This window comes from Idiotropiscis lumnitzeri, chromosome 20 (genome assembly GCF_059441095.1).
Source record: "Idiotropiscis lumnitzeri isolate Australia: NSW breed Sydney's pygmy pipehorse chromosome 20, RoL_Ilum_1.0, whole genome shotgun sequence".
In the NCBI taxonomy this organism is placed as follows: domain Eukaryota; kingdom Metazoa; phylum Chordata; class Actinopteri; order Syngnathiformes; family Syngnathidae; genus Idiotropiscis; species Idiotropiscis lumnitzeri.
In genome coordinates this window covers 2,221,253-2,238,179 of record NC_142410.1, presented here as the reverse complement: position 1 = coordinate 2,238,179, position 16,927 = coordinate 2,221,253, and the positions used below count along the sequence as shown (strand labels likewise).

Here is a 16,927-nt window from a genome sequence, read left to right as displayed (position 1 = left end):
GCACAAGAGAGAACTGTCCAAGAGACAACACAATTCAAATACAGTGAACCCTCGCTACTACGCGGTTCACCTTTCGCGGGTTCAGTACTTCGCGGGTCTAAAAAATATTCGGGGGCATTGTAGTTTAACCGAGCGGCACGACGGGGCCCTGGAGCGGTGAGACGGCCGGCGTGCGCCGAAGAAGAGCGTGGACGAAGAGGAGAGTGGACGAAGAAGAGAGTGGACGAAGAAGAGCACGTTCCCCCGGGCACAATTTGGGGCGACGTTTCGCGCGGTTCGGACCATACCAGAGCTCCGGCCGCCGTGCGTGGCAGTTAAGCCGAAGAGGAGCACCTTCCCCGGGCACGGGCGGTGCCAAGCGGCCCCTAAGTTTAACCGAATGGAAGCTCCGGGGGAGGCCGGCCGGCGTGCGTGACAGTTACGCCGAAGAGGAGCACCTCTTCCGCCCGGGCACGAGCGGAGCGCGAGGCTGTCAGTTATGAATGAATAAATAAATAAATGAAGAATGCCACCTTTCATTTCACAGGGCACACCGGACGGCGTACCAGCAGGTAAAAGTCGAAGTAATTAAATAAATACAAAAAGAAGTAATTGAATAAATACAAAAATAATGGCTGGGGAATAAAAAAAATAATAAGTTTTAATAATAATAATTTTTTTTTTTTTTTTTACCTGAATTTCACTCTCTCTCTCTCTACCCGTATATATATATAAAAAAAATATGTATATATATATATATATATATATATTTTTTTTTTTATTTATTTATTTTTTTTTTTAAGCATTTTTGAAGGTGCGCCGCTACTTCGCACTTTTTTTTTTTAAGCATTTTTGAAGGTGCGCCGCTACTTCGCGGATTTTCAGTTTTCGCGGGTGGTCTCGGCCCCCATTAACCGCGATAACCGAGGGTTCACTGTATATCGTTCATAAATATTCAGGCTTCAGCCAAAATGCTATGGAGGACTAAAAGTGCCAAAATTAAATAAATATATACACCATGAAATGTTTAATTAAAATTGTCATTAAATAATTTTAAAAAATATTTATTAATCAAATATGGATTCTAATAAATAAATGTGTCATTAATTCATTAAATTACCAATGATTATATGTAAAAAAAAATCTATTACTGTATTTAATTATTTCAAATTTAATTAATGACACTGATTTATTTAATTCCACATTCTATTAATAAATCAAACATTTAACTCATTAATGACAATTTTAATTAAACGTGTCAGTGTATTAATTTATTTGATTTTGGCACTTGCAGTCCTCCATATAAACCCCTTTCTCCCATTTTACTTGAATCGCCATTTTGTTAGGATATTGATCAATGGATTTTAAATAAGTGTCAAAAATTAAAGAAACTGAAATTAGAAGTTTTACTGTGATTAGCACAAAAATGCACGGCATATTCACATTACATTACATCGTGTAGCAGATTACTCAATTCATCCATTGTGAAGATTTTCGTTGTTTTCATGTAACTGATTTTTGATTAATGAAGTCATCAGGCTACTGTGGCGAAACTGCGCTACTTGGTTGCAATCGGCACTCTTGATTCAGATGCAACAGAAGGAAAGGACACAAATGCTACGTTATTTTAGATTGGATGGCTGTACCTAATATTATGTCCACAAAAACAGTGCAACCAAAGAGTACAATTTGACCTCTTTTGTGAAAAAAAGCAGCATTCCTTTTACAGTACACACCTGATTAGAACATAAACCATCCATTCAGATTCATCCATAAACCATTATTATGTCACTATCAGGTTGTGAAAATGTTGACACATTTTTTCCATAATCAAGACCTAAAATGTAAATGTGTACTGGTTTATCCAATTTATAAGCAAATTATATAATCATGAGTTCTCCTTACTGTGTGTGCGTGGTATTTTTAGGGGTAAAATATATCCACTCTCAAATACATCTGGAGATCCACAGGAATGAACGGCACATTCACAGTACAGATAGTTAACTTTTGACACTTGTGCCACAATTAAGAATGTTAACAAAAAAAAAAAACATCAGTACTAGTTCTTGTTCCGCTTTGTTTGTCATTAAAGAAGAGTGTTTACTGTAAACTGTGATTTACTTATTGTTAGACTTCGGAAAATAGAGAAATAAATCAGAGCTTGACCATCACAAAACATTCAACCTTTGGGAAAAAGCAATACATTTTCTGATTCGTCATTTGTTTGCGGATCTCACCTGTATTTTATCAAAAACCACCACCTAGGCTGAAGGGGGTAAATTTCTGAGCCTGCTGGGCACCAATCTCAGCCACATACAGCGCCCCTGACTTCAGGTCCAAGTCAACCAAATGAGGCTTGACTTCATCGGCCAGCTGAATCACACTGACCACCTTGCACTGGCCAATTAAACCCACCGGTGGTGCCTCCAGGAGTGAAATCTGGTTGGTGTTGAGCTGGACTACAACAAAGTATTTCTTGTCCGGGGTGAGGCGAACTGAGTAAGGCGCATCCTCAGTGAAGCAGCTCCCCCATGATCCCAGCCAATCCCCCGTAAGAGAGTTGAAGACCTGGATCCTCTTGTTCCCCCTGTCAGCCACCCAAACCCTTTTAGCTTGGTCAACGGTCACGCTGTGAGGAATGTAGAACTGAGCTAGGCCTGCTCCCTTTTCTCCATGCACCCACAACACTTCCTGCTCTTTGGATAATTTGATGAGACGATTATTCATCCCACCGTCACCGTCCACTATGTACATTTCCCCGGAGTCATGGACGTATATTTCAGCTGGCTGGTCGAACTGCAATGGATTGAGCCCAGAGCCAGCTTTCCCTGGTGTACCAAGCACCTGGCGGGTACAAGGAGTGAAATGGAATTCATCAGACTTTTTGCAAAAGTCTCGTAATTTCGTCTGTATTTATCAACACTTATTAAAAAAAAAGAAAGAGAAAACACATGCAATACTGCACGTTGTGTTTACTACACAAAATAATAAAAATACTTTTATCATGCCAGTCATGGAAGTAATTTATTTTGCTGCTGTTTGAATACTAGGCGCCAAGCTATCTTGCACCGCAGTACAGACTTTATTTGTACTACAGGCAAGTCCGTGCACAGCAGCAGCAATGAGTTGCATGTTTTGGATCATTTCCTCCGTGGTGACAAATAAACTACGAGGAGTCGCTAAGCATGCTATGAGCTAAAGCAGGGGCGGGCCAACTTTTTGATTGACGGGCCACAATGGGTTCTAAAATTTGACAAAGGGGCCGGACCAGGAGCAGATGGATGAAGTGTTTTGGTAACCTCACCTCATCTGAGAAAAAAAAATACATTTAATTTTAAATGAAAGTGAAGAAATGCATTACAGCATTATATATGTCTATGAAAAACCACTGTATTTAGAAAATAAAACATTAACAAGGTTTATTCATTGAATTTTTTTCAAGTTCGGTGGGCTGGATTAAAACGTTTAACAGGCCGCATGTGACCCCTGGGTCGTAGTTTGCCCACGCCTGCGCTAAAGTGAAGTACAGAGTCGGGAAAAACTCAAAATGATTGATTTGGTGTACAGTCTACTTTTAACAGAAGTCTGGCTAGAATCACGTTAGAGCAGAGAGCCAGCAGCTATGAACGGAAATGTACGTACCTAGACATAAAATAAGACGAGGGAGATATTAGCAAAATGGAATAGTCTAAAACACTGAATGTTAAAAAGAGTAACACAGCTTAATGTCAGAAAACTTGGAATGATCATTATCAAAATTCACATGCACATTTCTACGTCTACCCACTTCACCCTAAAAAAATATCAAAACAATTTCCACGGTATTTTGGAATTTATGGGAATTAAAAAGATTCACTGTAGAAAAAAAAAAAGCTAAACTTAAAAGTTTAACCACCAAAATACACAAGCACATCTCCACATATGCCCACTTCAACTTCTAAAAAAATTAAAGCTATCGCCACTGTATTTTGAATTTTATGGGCATTACCGTCTTGTTCTCCATAGGTGCGCACGCAAGCTTTATATCTGGACTTTCCCATCAGAGAAAATGACGGCTGGAGGAGATCCAAGTAGTTTTAGAATTTGGGTAGTCCTGTTGTAAAAGGACCAGTCCCTGTTCTTTTTGAATCAGTTAAGGACTTCAGGCTACGGTTACATCAGTGGTGCGCTCCGATAGTGTCCACCCCGGACCGGAATCTTACGTGCATACAGTCCATAGAACATATATTGTTTTGCGTTGTCTTACGCTTTAAAAGTGCAATTTTTGTTTGGTGGTGCCTTTTGGAAATGTTCCCATGTAAAATTGTGTTCTTTTGCTCATTAGAGGTAGGAAAACTGTTGTAGGCTGCCAAATGTGCCACTGTCTGAAACAAAATGAATCTTTGATTGGTATTACAACTTCTGACCTCGGCACACATTGCATTCAAATGAGATCAGATGATTTTGTTTAGTTTTTTTTGCAATGCTGAGTTATTGATACAAAAATCACCAGGATACACACATATGCACAAAGACTACATTGATTTCAGATCCACTGCGATTTGAAAATTCACAAAATTCTTTGCAATGACTGTAGGCGAGTCCACAGAATTTGAAAAACCCTGTTTTGGAAGTGGTTTACTCATTACAAACTATACACAGGAAATTTCTGAAAATTTGAGACACAAAAAAAAAAATCACGCAAGCACTCCTTTGGCAGTTGTCATAATCACATGGAGGTAAAGGAGCAATTTAAATTATGGATGAAGCGGTTACCTGCAGAAGATCCCCTGATGGTGAGTACTGTTTGATGCAGTGGCCATATGCACCATTTCCAACATCTGTGATCCAGACTGTTGGGTTTGACATAGCATCTGCTAAAAATATACCGTGGGGCATCTCTAAGGTAGTTGTATTCCAGTACATGAGGAAGTCGCCTTCTGTTGTAAACACCAACACCTTGGGCACATTGTCACCTAAAACAAGATCATACATGTTGACATAGATGACAGAAACGTGTTTGTTAATAATCAGGATTTACCTCTCTGTGCCACATACACAACACCAGCATACTGATTGACAGTCACCCCAAACACATTCCCAGAAAAGAGTTCAGGGTTTTTGGGCCAGTTCAGGTCCAGTTTGTACAATGGCCTTCCCAGCAGCTGGTAGTCCTGTCTGAAGATGGAACTGACAGCCTGCTGGGGGCTAAAGACGTCGTATAGCAACATCATGAGAAAGAATAAACAGACCATACTGGTCAGTATCATACACGTATAGCTTCTACTTTTCATTGTCAGCTATGTTACGACATAAGCAATGTCCCGTTTCCTTTGCATAAACGTCCCTACACAAAAAACAACGATGAACCTAATAGAACGCAATTTTACTCAGGTTGCTAAAATAATTCGGTAAACGTTTCAAATTTACTTCCTGGTGAGTCAAGGAGTACCTCCATCAAGTTAAAACATTTTTTAGACAAAAGGCTGTTGCAAATATTTCCGGTATGACTATTAAAATGCTAAATGACTTATTTCACAACAGCCGATGAACAAGAAAAATATTGTCCAAATATGTGCTTAATAATATGATCGAGCCCCCTTTTTTCTTGTAATAATACTGGTGTGTGTTATATTTCATTATATTTTATTTTATTGAAAGAAAAAAAAAACTCTATTTCCGGTACGTTGTCGACACTATGACGTGTAACGTCGCGTTGTCGGTAGAGGCGACTGTGCCACCGATAGGAATTTTCGTTTACTCCACTTATTTTGTTCACATTTCTGGTTCAGTTCGAATGACAGTCCATGTGGGACAGAAACACCCTTCATGTAGTAAAAACCATCGAAGAATTGGCTGCATGGAGGTCGTTGACAGTCCGCTTAATCTCGTAAGTTTCGGTCGTGATGTTGCAATAACAGGCTAACGTTACTGTAGGTTGCAATTGTGAAGCTACGTTAGCTTCCCCCACAGCTCTTCAGTCGCTGACTCTTCTGTTGTCCCGTTTTACTGTGTTTCTATTTGGCAACGTTGACATGCTACGCATCTTGTACGTCTTGGCATTACTTTCTATATATGATGGGTTTTATAGATGTCCGGTGCAGTTGCACAAAGGTTTGTTGCGCTATTGTGTGTACTGTGTAACTTACACGTTTGGTTCAAAAAGCGCTTGCAAATGACTGTTAAACATGCATCACTGCAAAAGGGCAGTACTAACGGTTAAAAACTAAATTTTATGTTGTGTTTTTGGTTCCAGATTGGATTCATGCCTAAATAAATAATAAAAAAATAAGCAAAAAATTTGTGACATAAGAAGACATGGTTTTAATTACATCCAATAATGTAACTTTCTTAATTAATCAGATAATACCATTACACTTTTGTAATGTTCATTGCAGCCCCGTCAGTCAATTCAAATCAAATCATCAAAGTTGTCAAAGGGCAATTCTTCGAAATGATCATACTTTGTACTTTGATGAACACAATGGAGTTCTACTTCTCACAGTACTCGTTTTACATTATGTCAAATGGTTTAAATCAACCTCAAGCAATTTCCAAATCTTTTAAGAGGACGTCTACAACATGTAGCAAAACAAAAAACGAATTAATATGTATGTTGTCTTAACAATTAATAGAATAAAAACATGAACTAATTTTCCTGAACATGAGCACATGGCCTAATGTTTGCAAAACAGAGAGGCTGCCCAAAAACAATATTACATCATGAGGAAAGGCAAAAAATCATCTGCCCTAATAATTGAATAAAATAACTATATTCCTACTTGAGTGTCGATTATTCCCATCTGTTTTCTATTAACGTCCAATGATAACTGGATCAAAATCCTGCTCGCATTAGCGAATGCAATATGGCTGCTATTCACAGGAATTTAAGTATGCACCAAATCAGGTAAAACTTTTCACAGTATATAAACTAACATGTGTTTCAAAGTATATGACAGATTCAGACTCACTTTTGACTACTTGCAAATCACTAATGATGTAACGTTTTTATGTTTAGTGATTAAAACAACTAAAGGATTAAACAAAAATGAAGCATTATCACAATGGGGTTTGATGTTGTTTCCATCAACCTTTTTGAAAGATTTGCTGCTGAGATGCTAAAATCAGACTATTTTGACAATTTTAAGTTAAAGCAAGACATTTTATTTGCCGATATGCACATTAGGGGTGTTATGACACAGGTCCGAAACTGAAAATGGCGATACTGTTAAAGACACCAAGCTGTTTTCTTTGCCCTTACGTACAACTTCCAGAGTTGATTTCTCCAACCCGATATAAGATCACATTGATACCAAATTAATAATGTTATTATTAAGTTTTTGGTTTTTTAAAGTGTGTGCATGTCTGTGTTCATCTGTGCGTACTTCCTTAGGCCCATCAGCAATGCAGGAAGGCAGATCGTTTTCTTGCTGCTGGAAAGTATGAAGAGGCAATTTCATGCCACGCGAAAGCAGCAGGTAGGCTGTCTGCACGTCGGGCATGTCCATCAGCGACACTTAAGATATTGGAAGTTATTTGTCATCCTGCCAGTGCCAAACTTCGCTCAAAGACCGCTGCCTGTTCTATATTTTTTATTTTTCCAGACAGCTTTTGTCCTAAATAGACAGCTGATTCACAATTAACATTTTTTGATTAGCAGTTAAATCCTTTTTTTAACTATGACAATTAGTATTATTTGTTTGCAAGATCATTCAAAATACGGTTTTCAATGTGCGTCAATTGAAACGACCCCAATATGTTGTAAAGAACTCTAAAAATATATATTGTTTGTATTATGTTGAAATCTTTTTTTTAATTAAATGCTGTTTCAATTCTTCATCTTTACTGAGGTATAATATTAGGGGTGGGATGATACGGGTAACTCACGATTCGATACTGTGACGATATGTGGCCCACGATAACGATAATATCACAATACACAATGTCTACGATATTCAATATATCATTGGAAATCTCTTCAACAATATATCACGAGATATGTGACTAAAAAAGTAAAAAATGGCCATAAAAATTAAAACATCAATTTTTTTTTCAATGCCAATATGTGTACAAAGTACAAAGAAAGGTCCATTTGCAAAGTACCTCACTGCCGCTGAGTCTTAACACTGTAGCTATGGCTGGACGAATTAAAGTGCACAAACATTAATAACATGTTTTATGTAAACCAAGACACTGCACTGCTTTCTGAACCTGAAATGTCAGTATCAACTGTATTAAAGTGCTTTACGTTAACCCGCCCAGTGGAAACATCAAAGCATATTCTTCTTGAGGAACACTAACTGTACAACATGCGCCTACGTAAGAGCACACCAAAGGGAAACTTTGCTTTAAAAGCAGTAGTGATTGTCGGCTGTCTTGGTTCGCCTTTTTTTATCACCTGCGAGTAGTAACCGTGATAGCGAACGAGGTGGCTTTGCAGATTCGTAGTGTTGATGTTATATTTGACCTTTGCAAAGCAGTTCTTGCAGATTGCATACTCTTTATCCAGTGTCTCCCGTCACCGGTCTCGTAAAAAGCGAAGTGTCTCCACACTTTCGAGTGGAAACTCTTGAAACTTGATTTGTTTTTCTGGGTTTTCCGCCATTCTTGCATTAGTTCTTTTTCTATTGTGAATTCTTCACACTCTTCACCGGCCGCTGATCCCGGCAATTTTAGAACCGTTTGCGGCATTAGCGCCCCCACAGACAGGATAGGAGAGATTAAATACGGACGGTGATGACGAGGTAAACCCATTATGTGCGTTGTTTTGAAATATCGATATTGCCGCTAGGCTATCGATTATTTATTGCGTCAGAATTAGCAACAATTTATTGCAATATTGATTTTTTTTTCCCACCCCTATATAATATATATATGGTAAGTATTTTTACTTTTAATCATACACCTAAAAATTTGAATGTATCTGCCAAAGGTTTGGAATCACACCTTGTTGTGTTTTTTGTTATTTAAAAATAAAAATTTCCTGAACCGTAAATGAATACTTATATCTTCAACCATATGAAGAAATATGATGGAAATATTTGGTGAACTGCAAATGTTAAACAAAACACAATGTTTTATAATTCCCATTCTTCAAAGTGGGCATCTTCACAACTTTGTATATCTTAGTATTTGCACAATCAGCTTTATGATGTGGTGAATGTTATGATCTAAAATGACTTTCACTTCACAACTGTGCATTATCAACTTCTAAAGTAATAGCTTGAATTTCTTGAATTTGTTTGATACTTTTTGTGTGTGTGTCCAAACTTTCGACTGTATTAAGACAACAGTGACAAAAGTCATGAAGAGCGTCTGTTCTAATAGGAATATAATTATACTTTGATAATTAGAAGACTTCTGCCTGAACTTTAGTTGTCATATTTCCATGTCATCAATCTTGATAGATTAAAAAAAGAAAAAAAAATGAAGGCAGCATCAGCAACAAAAAATAAAAACATTGATTGCACAAATGATGAAAAATGTGTTTAGAACATGATTTCTTTTACAGAACTTATGACGGAAGCAATGAAGACAACAGACTGTAAACAGGTGAGCCTTTTCCCATTTTAGGATTATGGTCAATTCTAATGAATATATTGAACAATTTGTCAAGACAAATAAAAAAAAAAACGGTAACAGTACTTTATAGGCTTCTACGACTACGGGATCAGCATCGTCTTGGTCTTATTCGATGTGGTGTGGTTTCTTGAATAGGGTTGGGCATCAATAATCGGGAATTGAGTGGAACCGGGCCCATCATTCCGGTTGTCCTGCAGTCGTTCTGATTTTAGAATGCGTAGATTAGATACATTGTTGCTTGCCCTTCAAAAGCTTTGTTGTGTTTGTCATATCGATTCTTTTCTTTCTCAAGAAAAACATGAGGTTACACCATTAATAGTATGCTTTAAGTAACTTTTCTTGAGTGTCTCAAAAATAACGCTCTTGTGAAAAATAAGACAAAAAATAGAGTGGTTAAAATTAGCCAGTTGAGTAAGTTAACAAACATAAAAAGCTCATGAAATTATTTTTTTTTCCTTTTGCCCTTAATCACAGAAAGTCTTAAACTTTAAGACTTAAAGGGTTTCACATCCCCTAAGCTTAGTCCCCAGGAGGCCAAGTAAAAACTCAAAACCCTAGTGATGGGTCCAGCGACACTGAGGCGTCGATGCGCGCGCCGAGCTTCCAGGGCAAACCCCGTGTCGGTGCGCGGTACCGCTTTAAGAAAGTCACGTGACCACTACCAGAATCGTGTCAACACAGCGGTCGCGCGCCAAACCGTGTTCATAAGGAAGCGCATCTGTCAACAGGATGGACGCTCAAAACAAGCATCGAGTTATTGGCGCGTTACTTTGCGTTAAATATCCGCAAGATGGAAGACGTCACTGTTGATGCGCACTCAGAGGTGCAGCGCTATATGTCAGCAGGACACGTTGCACGTACGGAAGACCCGCTCTTATACTGGAAGTCCATGGAGGCAACGTTCCCTCACCTATTTATATTGGCCACACAGGCGTTGTGCACACCGGCCTCTTCAGTGCCTTGTGTGAGGATCTTCTCAAAGGCGGGGGAAATTGCCTCAAAAAAAGAAATAGACTGAATAACAAAACGCTGGAGAAACTAATTTTTTTAAATAAAAATCTTTAATTACAATGAGTCCATTGTCATTCACAACACTTTTACTTGGGCATTCAGACAGATGTTCACTTAAAATTTATCAACTGCGTCTCGAATATCAAAGATTTTTTTTTTATGAAATTGCGTGTATGTAAAAATAATGTGAAAGCAAATGCCTAATCAGAATCAGAAATCCCTTTGTCATTGTACTCAAGTGTGCAACGAGATTAGAGAGCTCCCCTCTCCAGTGCAATACAACAATAATTCAGTTAAATATATAAATTAGATAAGAGAATAATTAGTGCGATGGAAAGTAATACGAAATAGGATATATAAAAACACATCACGTCGCTTAATCAATGGAATTGGATAAAATTAGTTTGACAGATCAGTGTCAGGTGACCCTGTCAAATGTTTCCTGCAAGTCCACCAGGTGTCAGTATTCAGCAACACGGTGTCAACACAGTGTCAATACATTGTGTCACTGTGTCGAAACGATACAGGATGCCTCATCTACCCATCACAACAAAACCCCATTTAGGGAAAAGTGAGAAACCTTGAGAGAGGACCACAGATAGGGGAATCCCCCTTCCAAGATGATCAGGCTGCAACGGATGCAGAGTGGGCAACATTTAACACATACAACAATGCTATACAATGTTAGTTAAAATAATGTGAAAGGTTGAAAAACAAAATGGGGGGGGGGGGGGAATTAAATTGTCACATGAAGACTCACAGAAATCACCGGTCCATGACAACTTGGGCACACACCAAGGAGATTTGCTAAAGAGCACTTGGCTATAGCTCGACTGGCAAAATTCTTTTGACGGATGAAACCAAAGTTGAATGGTGCGGGAGGAGCACACAAATGTCATGTGTTGAGGAAAAATAGCACAGCACAGCAACATCAAAACCTTAAACCAGCTGTGAAGCATATTGGCGGGAGCATGATGATTATGGGTTGCTTTGCTTCCTGAGGGCCTGGACAGCTTTGCTTTTTGTAATCCGTGAAACATTAATTCATCAAATATTTTGCTGATAAATTTGGGGGGTCTTGTATTAAACATGCTTAATTGTGTTGACTTACATCAGCTACTATTCACTGAACCGTTGATCTTGTGTGGTTGCAGGCTCGTTTGTCCATAGAGTTGCAAAGGGACAGGCATATTAAACAGCAACATCTTATCCAGGAGCGCTGGAAGAAGGAAGCCCGTCGGGAGGCCACAAAAGCCCAGTCTCGCTTAGGCCCCGCCCCCCTCATGCCATCCCAGTCAGCAGGTCAGACCAAGCCCGCAAATCCCGCAGCTGTAGCATGTGGAGGTGGAATGGAGAGAGAGTACGACACTCTACTCTACCAGCTTCAAACGCGACAGGTCGGAAGCCTCCAAACTGTGACCCCCTGTCCTGGCTCGAAGACCACCAAAGATGACAAAACTCGCCTGGAAGAACAACAAACCACAATTGAAGACTTGAGGCGCCTCGTCAACCATCTGATGGATGAAAACCAGCGGCTCACCTCCGTGAACGAGAGGCTACAATCGGAAAACACCCGACTGCGGGCTGAGGCCGCAGACGTTGTGGAGCGCTCTGAGCTCTGGGTGCTCCCTCAGGCTGGAGGCGCCATGGCAACGGGGGTCAACCAGGAGAGGAAGAGCACAGGGAAAGGGAAGGAGATAGCGATCCCTCAGCTTCCCCCGTTGGAGATGCCTGCTCAGGAAGATTTGTGTTTGGATGACCTGCCGCCTCTGGAGCTGCCAGAGGACATCCAAAATGAACTTCAGGAGCTGCTGGACAAAGACAAACTGTGATAAATCCTTTTTTGCTGCTTTTTTTTTATTACATCCACATAGACTTCAGGATTCAAAACAATTTCTATCTTTTTGGTTTTGATACCAAAATGTATGGTTTTGGACACAGGATAGTATAAATGACGCCGGAGCCTCCTCCAGGTCTTGCTCATCTTCGCAGGTATGATCAGACAAAAGAAGTGCAGCCAGTTGAACTGAATCATCAGAGGGTCCTATCACTTGTATGCAAAAACCTTTCCAGAACGGTTCTCTATTCCTTAATTTAAATATTTGGGTGGTCATGCACCATTTATAAAAACTCAAGGATTATATTTATTCTGAATCTTAATTCGAAAGACGGAAAGATTAAGAAATTCCTCCCGCAAAACACTAGCTAAGACAGCCAGGATAGGTCCTGCTGCTTTTCAGCCGCTTTTATTTCTGTATTTTAGTGTGATTACAAGGCGATAAAGTCATAGGGGCCCTAAAAATCCCAAATCCTTTTCTGAGGGTTATACCTGTGAGATGTGTATTAGTGGCATTAAACATGAGAAATGATGTCTTTAGCTTGATTGTTTTTCTTTCTTTTTTTTTTTTTTAAACAAAGAATCCAGAGTAAAGGTCAGTTGGGCTATATTATCCTGTTAGCGTGTCAGCCTTTTTTTTTGCACCTGGGCTGGCACACTTGTCATCACTTATTTTCTCGTCCAGCCCTCTGAAGTGCCCACCATGCATATGATGCAAATGAGTGCGAGATGTGATTCAGTCAATTCTTGGACTGTATCTCATGAGGCATGGAGGTTTTTGGACTCCTTCCCGATACTTGTGAATGTCATTGAATCCATGAGATAAGTATAGCACACTTTTAAAAGACGTCGGCCAATCGGGTCACTGCTCTGGCTAACTAACACTCTGAAGGAGAGCATGTTTTTTTTTTGTTATGTTTTTTTTCTTATGTATGAAATAAATCAAATAAATGTAATTTAATCAGAATACTATGCATGTGACTGAATGCATTTTTGGAAGTCCATCAATGAAAGATCAGCGGAGCCAAACCTTCGTCCCTTCACAGAATGCGTGAGTCACTTTATCACGCCAACAATTTGATGACCGGCCTAGAAGCAAATAAAAATAAATTATTACGTCCAACTCACCATTGTGCCATTTTAGGGTAAAACTTCATGTAACCCATTGATGAATAATAAATGGATACGTTTTTACTCATACAGTTGCTGGTTGCTGCACTCTGTTCAAGTAATATCTCTTGAAGCCTTTTCTAACAGTCCATAATGCCAAATAATTATGTATGATTAATGCTGGTATCGGATCAGGTCGAGCTCAATCAACCAATACTCAAGGATGCAATATCAGTATTGTATCAAACTTGAAACATTTTATTGGTGCATCTTGGTGCGGACGCATAGGTTTTTGTGCAAGTGAAACAAAAATAGCTGTTTCCATATTGATGGACAGGCCTTATATTTATGTTCACAGAAGACTCAGTTGGACACAGGTGTGAATAGATTAGTAATAAGTAACACGTGGTATGGAACATGTATTTTACACCAAAATTCACCGTGCATAAATTAATTGTAGTTCTTTATTATTTTTTAAATTCAAAATGACTTTTTCAGACCCAAAAACTGAATAAACAGCTCAGGTGTAACTTCACAATAAAATCTAGAAAATGTAAATGCATGGTAAACATGGACGCCAAAAGTCCAGCCTAAGTAACAATGCTATTTACGCAAATCTAAGAATCGATGTAAAATAAAATAATATAGTACAATTCTAATGTACAATTTGCGCATGGAAAAATAGTGTTGTCTGCCTTTTTAAGAGAATATTCAACAGCCCTCCATTTGATTCGACATGAATTAACCTAGAATTTCTACACCTAACTTGAACAAGAAAAGGACAGCAGCAAAACATGCTGGGACGAACTGAGCGACAAATCATTTTTAAATGCCGAATTATTCAGCCAAAAAATTGTGCGATGTGTCAAAAATACAAATTTAATTATCAGACCAGCCATATTTTGCTTTTAAATATTCCAAAATATTATTTCATCAACAAAAATAAAATATACATTATATGTTTGGAGTTTTGTCTTCTGAAATTGTCAAACAGGTGAGTCAGTTGACTCAACACCATCAACCAAATCACAATTGTCACTGATGCTCTAAAAAGACACTTACTGTATAGTTACTATTTGTTAAAATTAACTAGGCACAACCAAGAATCGTTCTTTTGTCGTTACTTCAATTTCCAAATAAATTGCACATTCCAATTATTGAGTACAACTTGTTGAAATAAATTGAAACCTCGGTTATCGCGGTTAATGGGGACCGAGACCACCCGCGAAAACTGAAAATCCGCGAAGTAGCAGCGCCCCTTCAAAAATGCTTAAAAAAACCTATACAGGTATACAGTATACCCCCCTGTATACAGTACACCATATAAAATACGGGTAGAGAGAGAGAGAGAGAGAGTGAAATTCATGTTATAACAAAAAAAAAAAACAATTATTAAAACTTATTTTTTTTATTTCCCAGCCATTATTTTTGTATTTATTCAATTACTTCTTTTTGTATTTATTTAATTACTTCGACTTTTACCTGCTGGTACGCCGTCCGGTGTGCCCTGTGAAATGAAAGGTGGCATTCTTCATTTATTCATTCATAACTGACAGCCTCGCGCTCCGCTCGTGCCCGGGCGGAAGAGGTGCTCCTCTTCGGCTTAACTGCCACGCACGCCGGCCGGAGCTCTGGTACGGTCCGAACCGCGCGAAACGTCGCCCCCGATCGTGCCCGGGGGAACGTGCTCTTCTTCGTTCACTCTCCTCTTCGCCCACGCTCTTCTTCGGCGCACGCCGGCCGTCTAACTGCTCCAGCGCCCCGTCGTGCCGCTCGGCGAAACAACAATGCCCCCGCGGAGCGGAGTGAATGGAGAGCCCCGATCGTGCCTGGGCAAAAAAGTTTTGAATTTTTGAATATTTTTTAGAACCGCCAAGCACTGAACCCGCGAAAGGTGAACCGCGAATTAGCGGGGTTTCACTATATCACGCTAAACAAGTGCCACCCTTCCAAAGTCTAATTGATATAATTTCACCACTTAACAAAAGGTAAGCAGTTTTTCCCCTGAATAACCCTACTCTGTCAGTTACAGTACATTATACATTTTCCAATCTCCTGAGTTTTCCTTGGATGAGTTGCTAAAATTTGACTAAATAAATTGTGAGCCCTGTTGTAGGGGTTGCACATTGTCCACCCTGCAGTGTGCAAAGGTTTACACAATGTGTTCAGTAAAAACATGCAAATGTCCTTCTTTGTGTGGCATTAGTTCAAGTATTATTGTGAATTGTTGATCAGATCCTATTTGGGGAACACTTACACCAGAAATCCATTTATTCGCTGTAAAGAAAAGGCTTCACACAGGCGATGTTTTGGCGCAACAAGACAAGTATGGAAAGAAATTCCCCACACAGTGACACAAATTCTGTTGCCCACAGAAAACTGGCAGCAATTTATTAACAATCAAGTAATCCACAAAACAGTTACCCAAAACCTGAGGCGCGCTACTCTTAAGTACACAAAGCTTTGGTATATAATTAGTCAGTTATGTGCATTGTATGGACACGACATGACAAGATTTGGCTTGTTTGACACCTCATCAAATGCCAAAAGCTGTAACAGAATATTTCTGTGCTGTCAATGTGGGTCAACCAACATCTAATAATATTGGGTAGCCAAAGTGTTGTCAACGGTCTTCCCAACATGAACGCATCATTGGAAAGCCTCTTGGTGGTACTAGATTGTTTTTAATATTAGAATTAATAAGAACAGCTCTGCCACTCATTTTCCAAGCACATATTGCCTATTTTTTTTAAATATAATTTGTCCTATGATAACTGTATTTCTAGATACACTCCAAGTATATAAAAAATAATTCTTAACATGACTTGTCATCTACAGCACGATTGAGATAACGATGACGACTTTAATTCAGTAAGCGCAATAAAAAGAAACACTTCATCTCCTCCATTGAGTCAGCAGCAGTGACGACTGTGGCTCATTTTAAAGCCATTAGTTTCAATGAGTGGATTAATACGTTGATTTATCGAGGCTAAAATCATTTTGTGTGCTGTGTGTCCTACTTGCAAATATACTACTTTAAAAATTGAGATGACAAGCAACAACAAAAAAAGGCTTTGGGATGAGATGCGTATCCAAAAATAATAATAAAGCCCTTCTAATCCAAAGGTTACAAAAAAGAAACAAAACAAAGTAAGGATAATACATGTGCAGGCCTTATTAGAAGTAAATTATTTAAAATGTGAATGCAACAATTACTCTTTGCTCCCATTTTTCATGAGCTGTATTTATAGATAAGACTTTTTCCACGTACACAAAAGGCCTATTTTGTTCACAAATCTCTCTGTATATATATATATATATATATATATATATATATATATATATATACACATATATATATATACATACATATATATATATATATATATATATATATATATATATATATATATATATATATATATATAT

General features: G+C 38.7%; 2 protein-coding genes across 2 annotated transcripts; one reads left to right on the top strand and one right to left on the bottom strand.

Moving 5' to 3' along the window:
• Positions 1-1,371: 1,371 nt before the first annotated feature.
• Positions 1,372-5,408, bottom strand: nhlrc3 (NHL repeat containing 3). The gene is made up of 3 exons (XM_088283671.1): positions 5,000-5,408; positions 4,735-4,934; positions 1,372-2,823 (listed from the first exon to the last, which is right to left on the bottom strand). The coding sequence occupies exons 1-3, from the start codon at positions 5,250-5,252 to the stop codon at positions 2,227-2,229; spliced, it is 1,050 nt and encodes a 349-aa protein (XP_088139797.1). The 5' UTR covers positions 5,253-5,408; the 3' UTR covers positions 1,372-2,226.
• Positions 5,409-5,656: 248 nt separating this feature from the next.
• Positions 5,657-13,355, top strand: nrbf2b (nuclear receptor binding factor 2b). The gene is made up of 4 exons (XM_088285381.1): positions 5,657-5,848; positions 7,352-7,436; positions 9,470-9,510; positions 11,706-13,355. Exons 1-4 carry the CDS (start codon positions 5,657-5,659, stop codon positions 12,381-12,383), a joined length of 996 nt encoding a protein of 331 aa, XP_088141507.1. The 3' UTR covers positions 12,384-13,355.
• Positions 13,356-16,927: the final 3,572 nt, after the last annotated feature.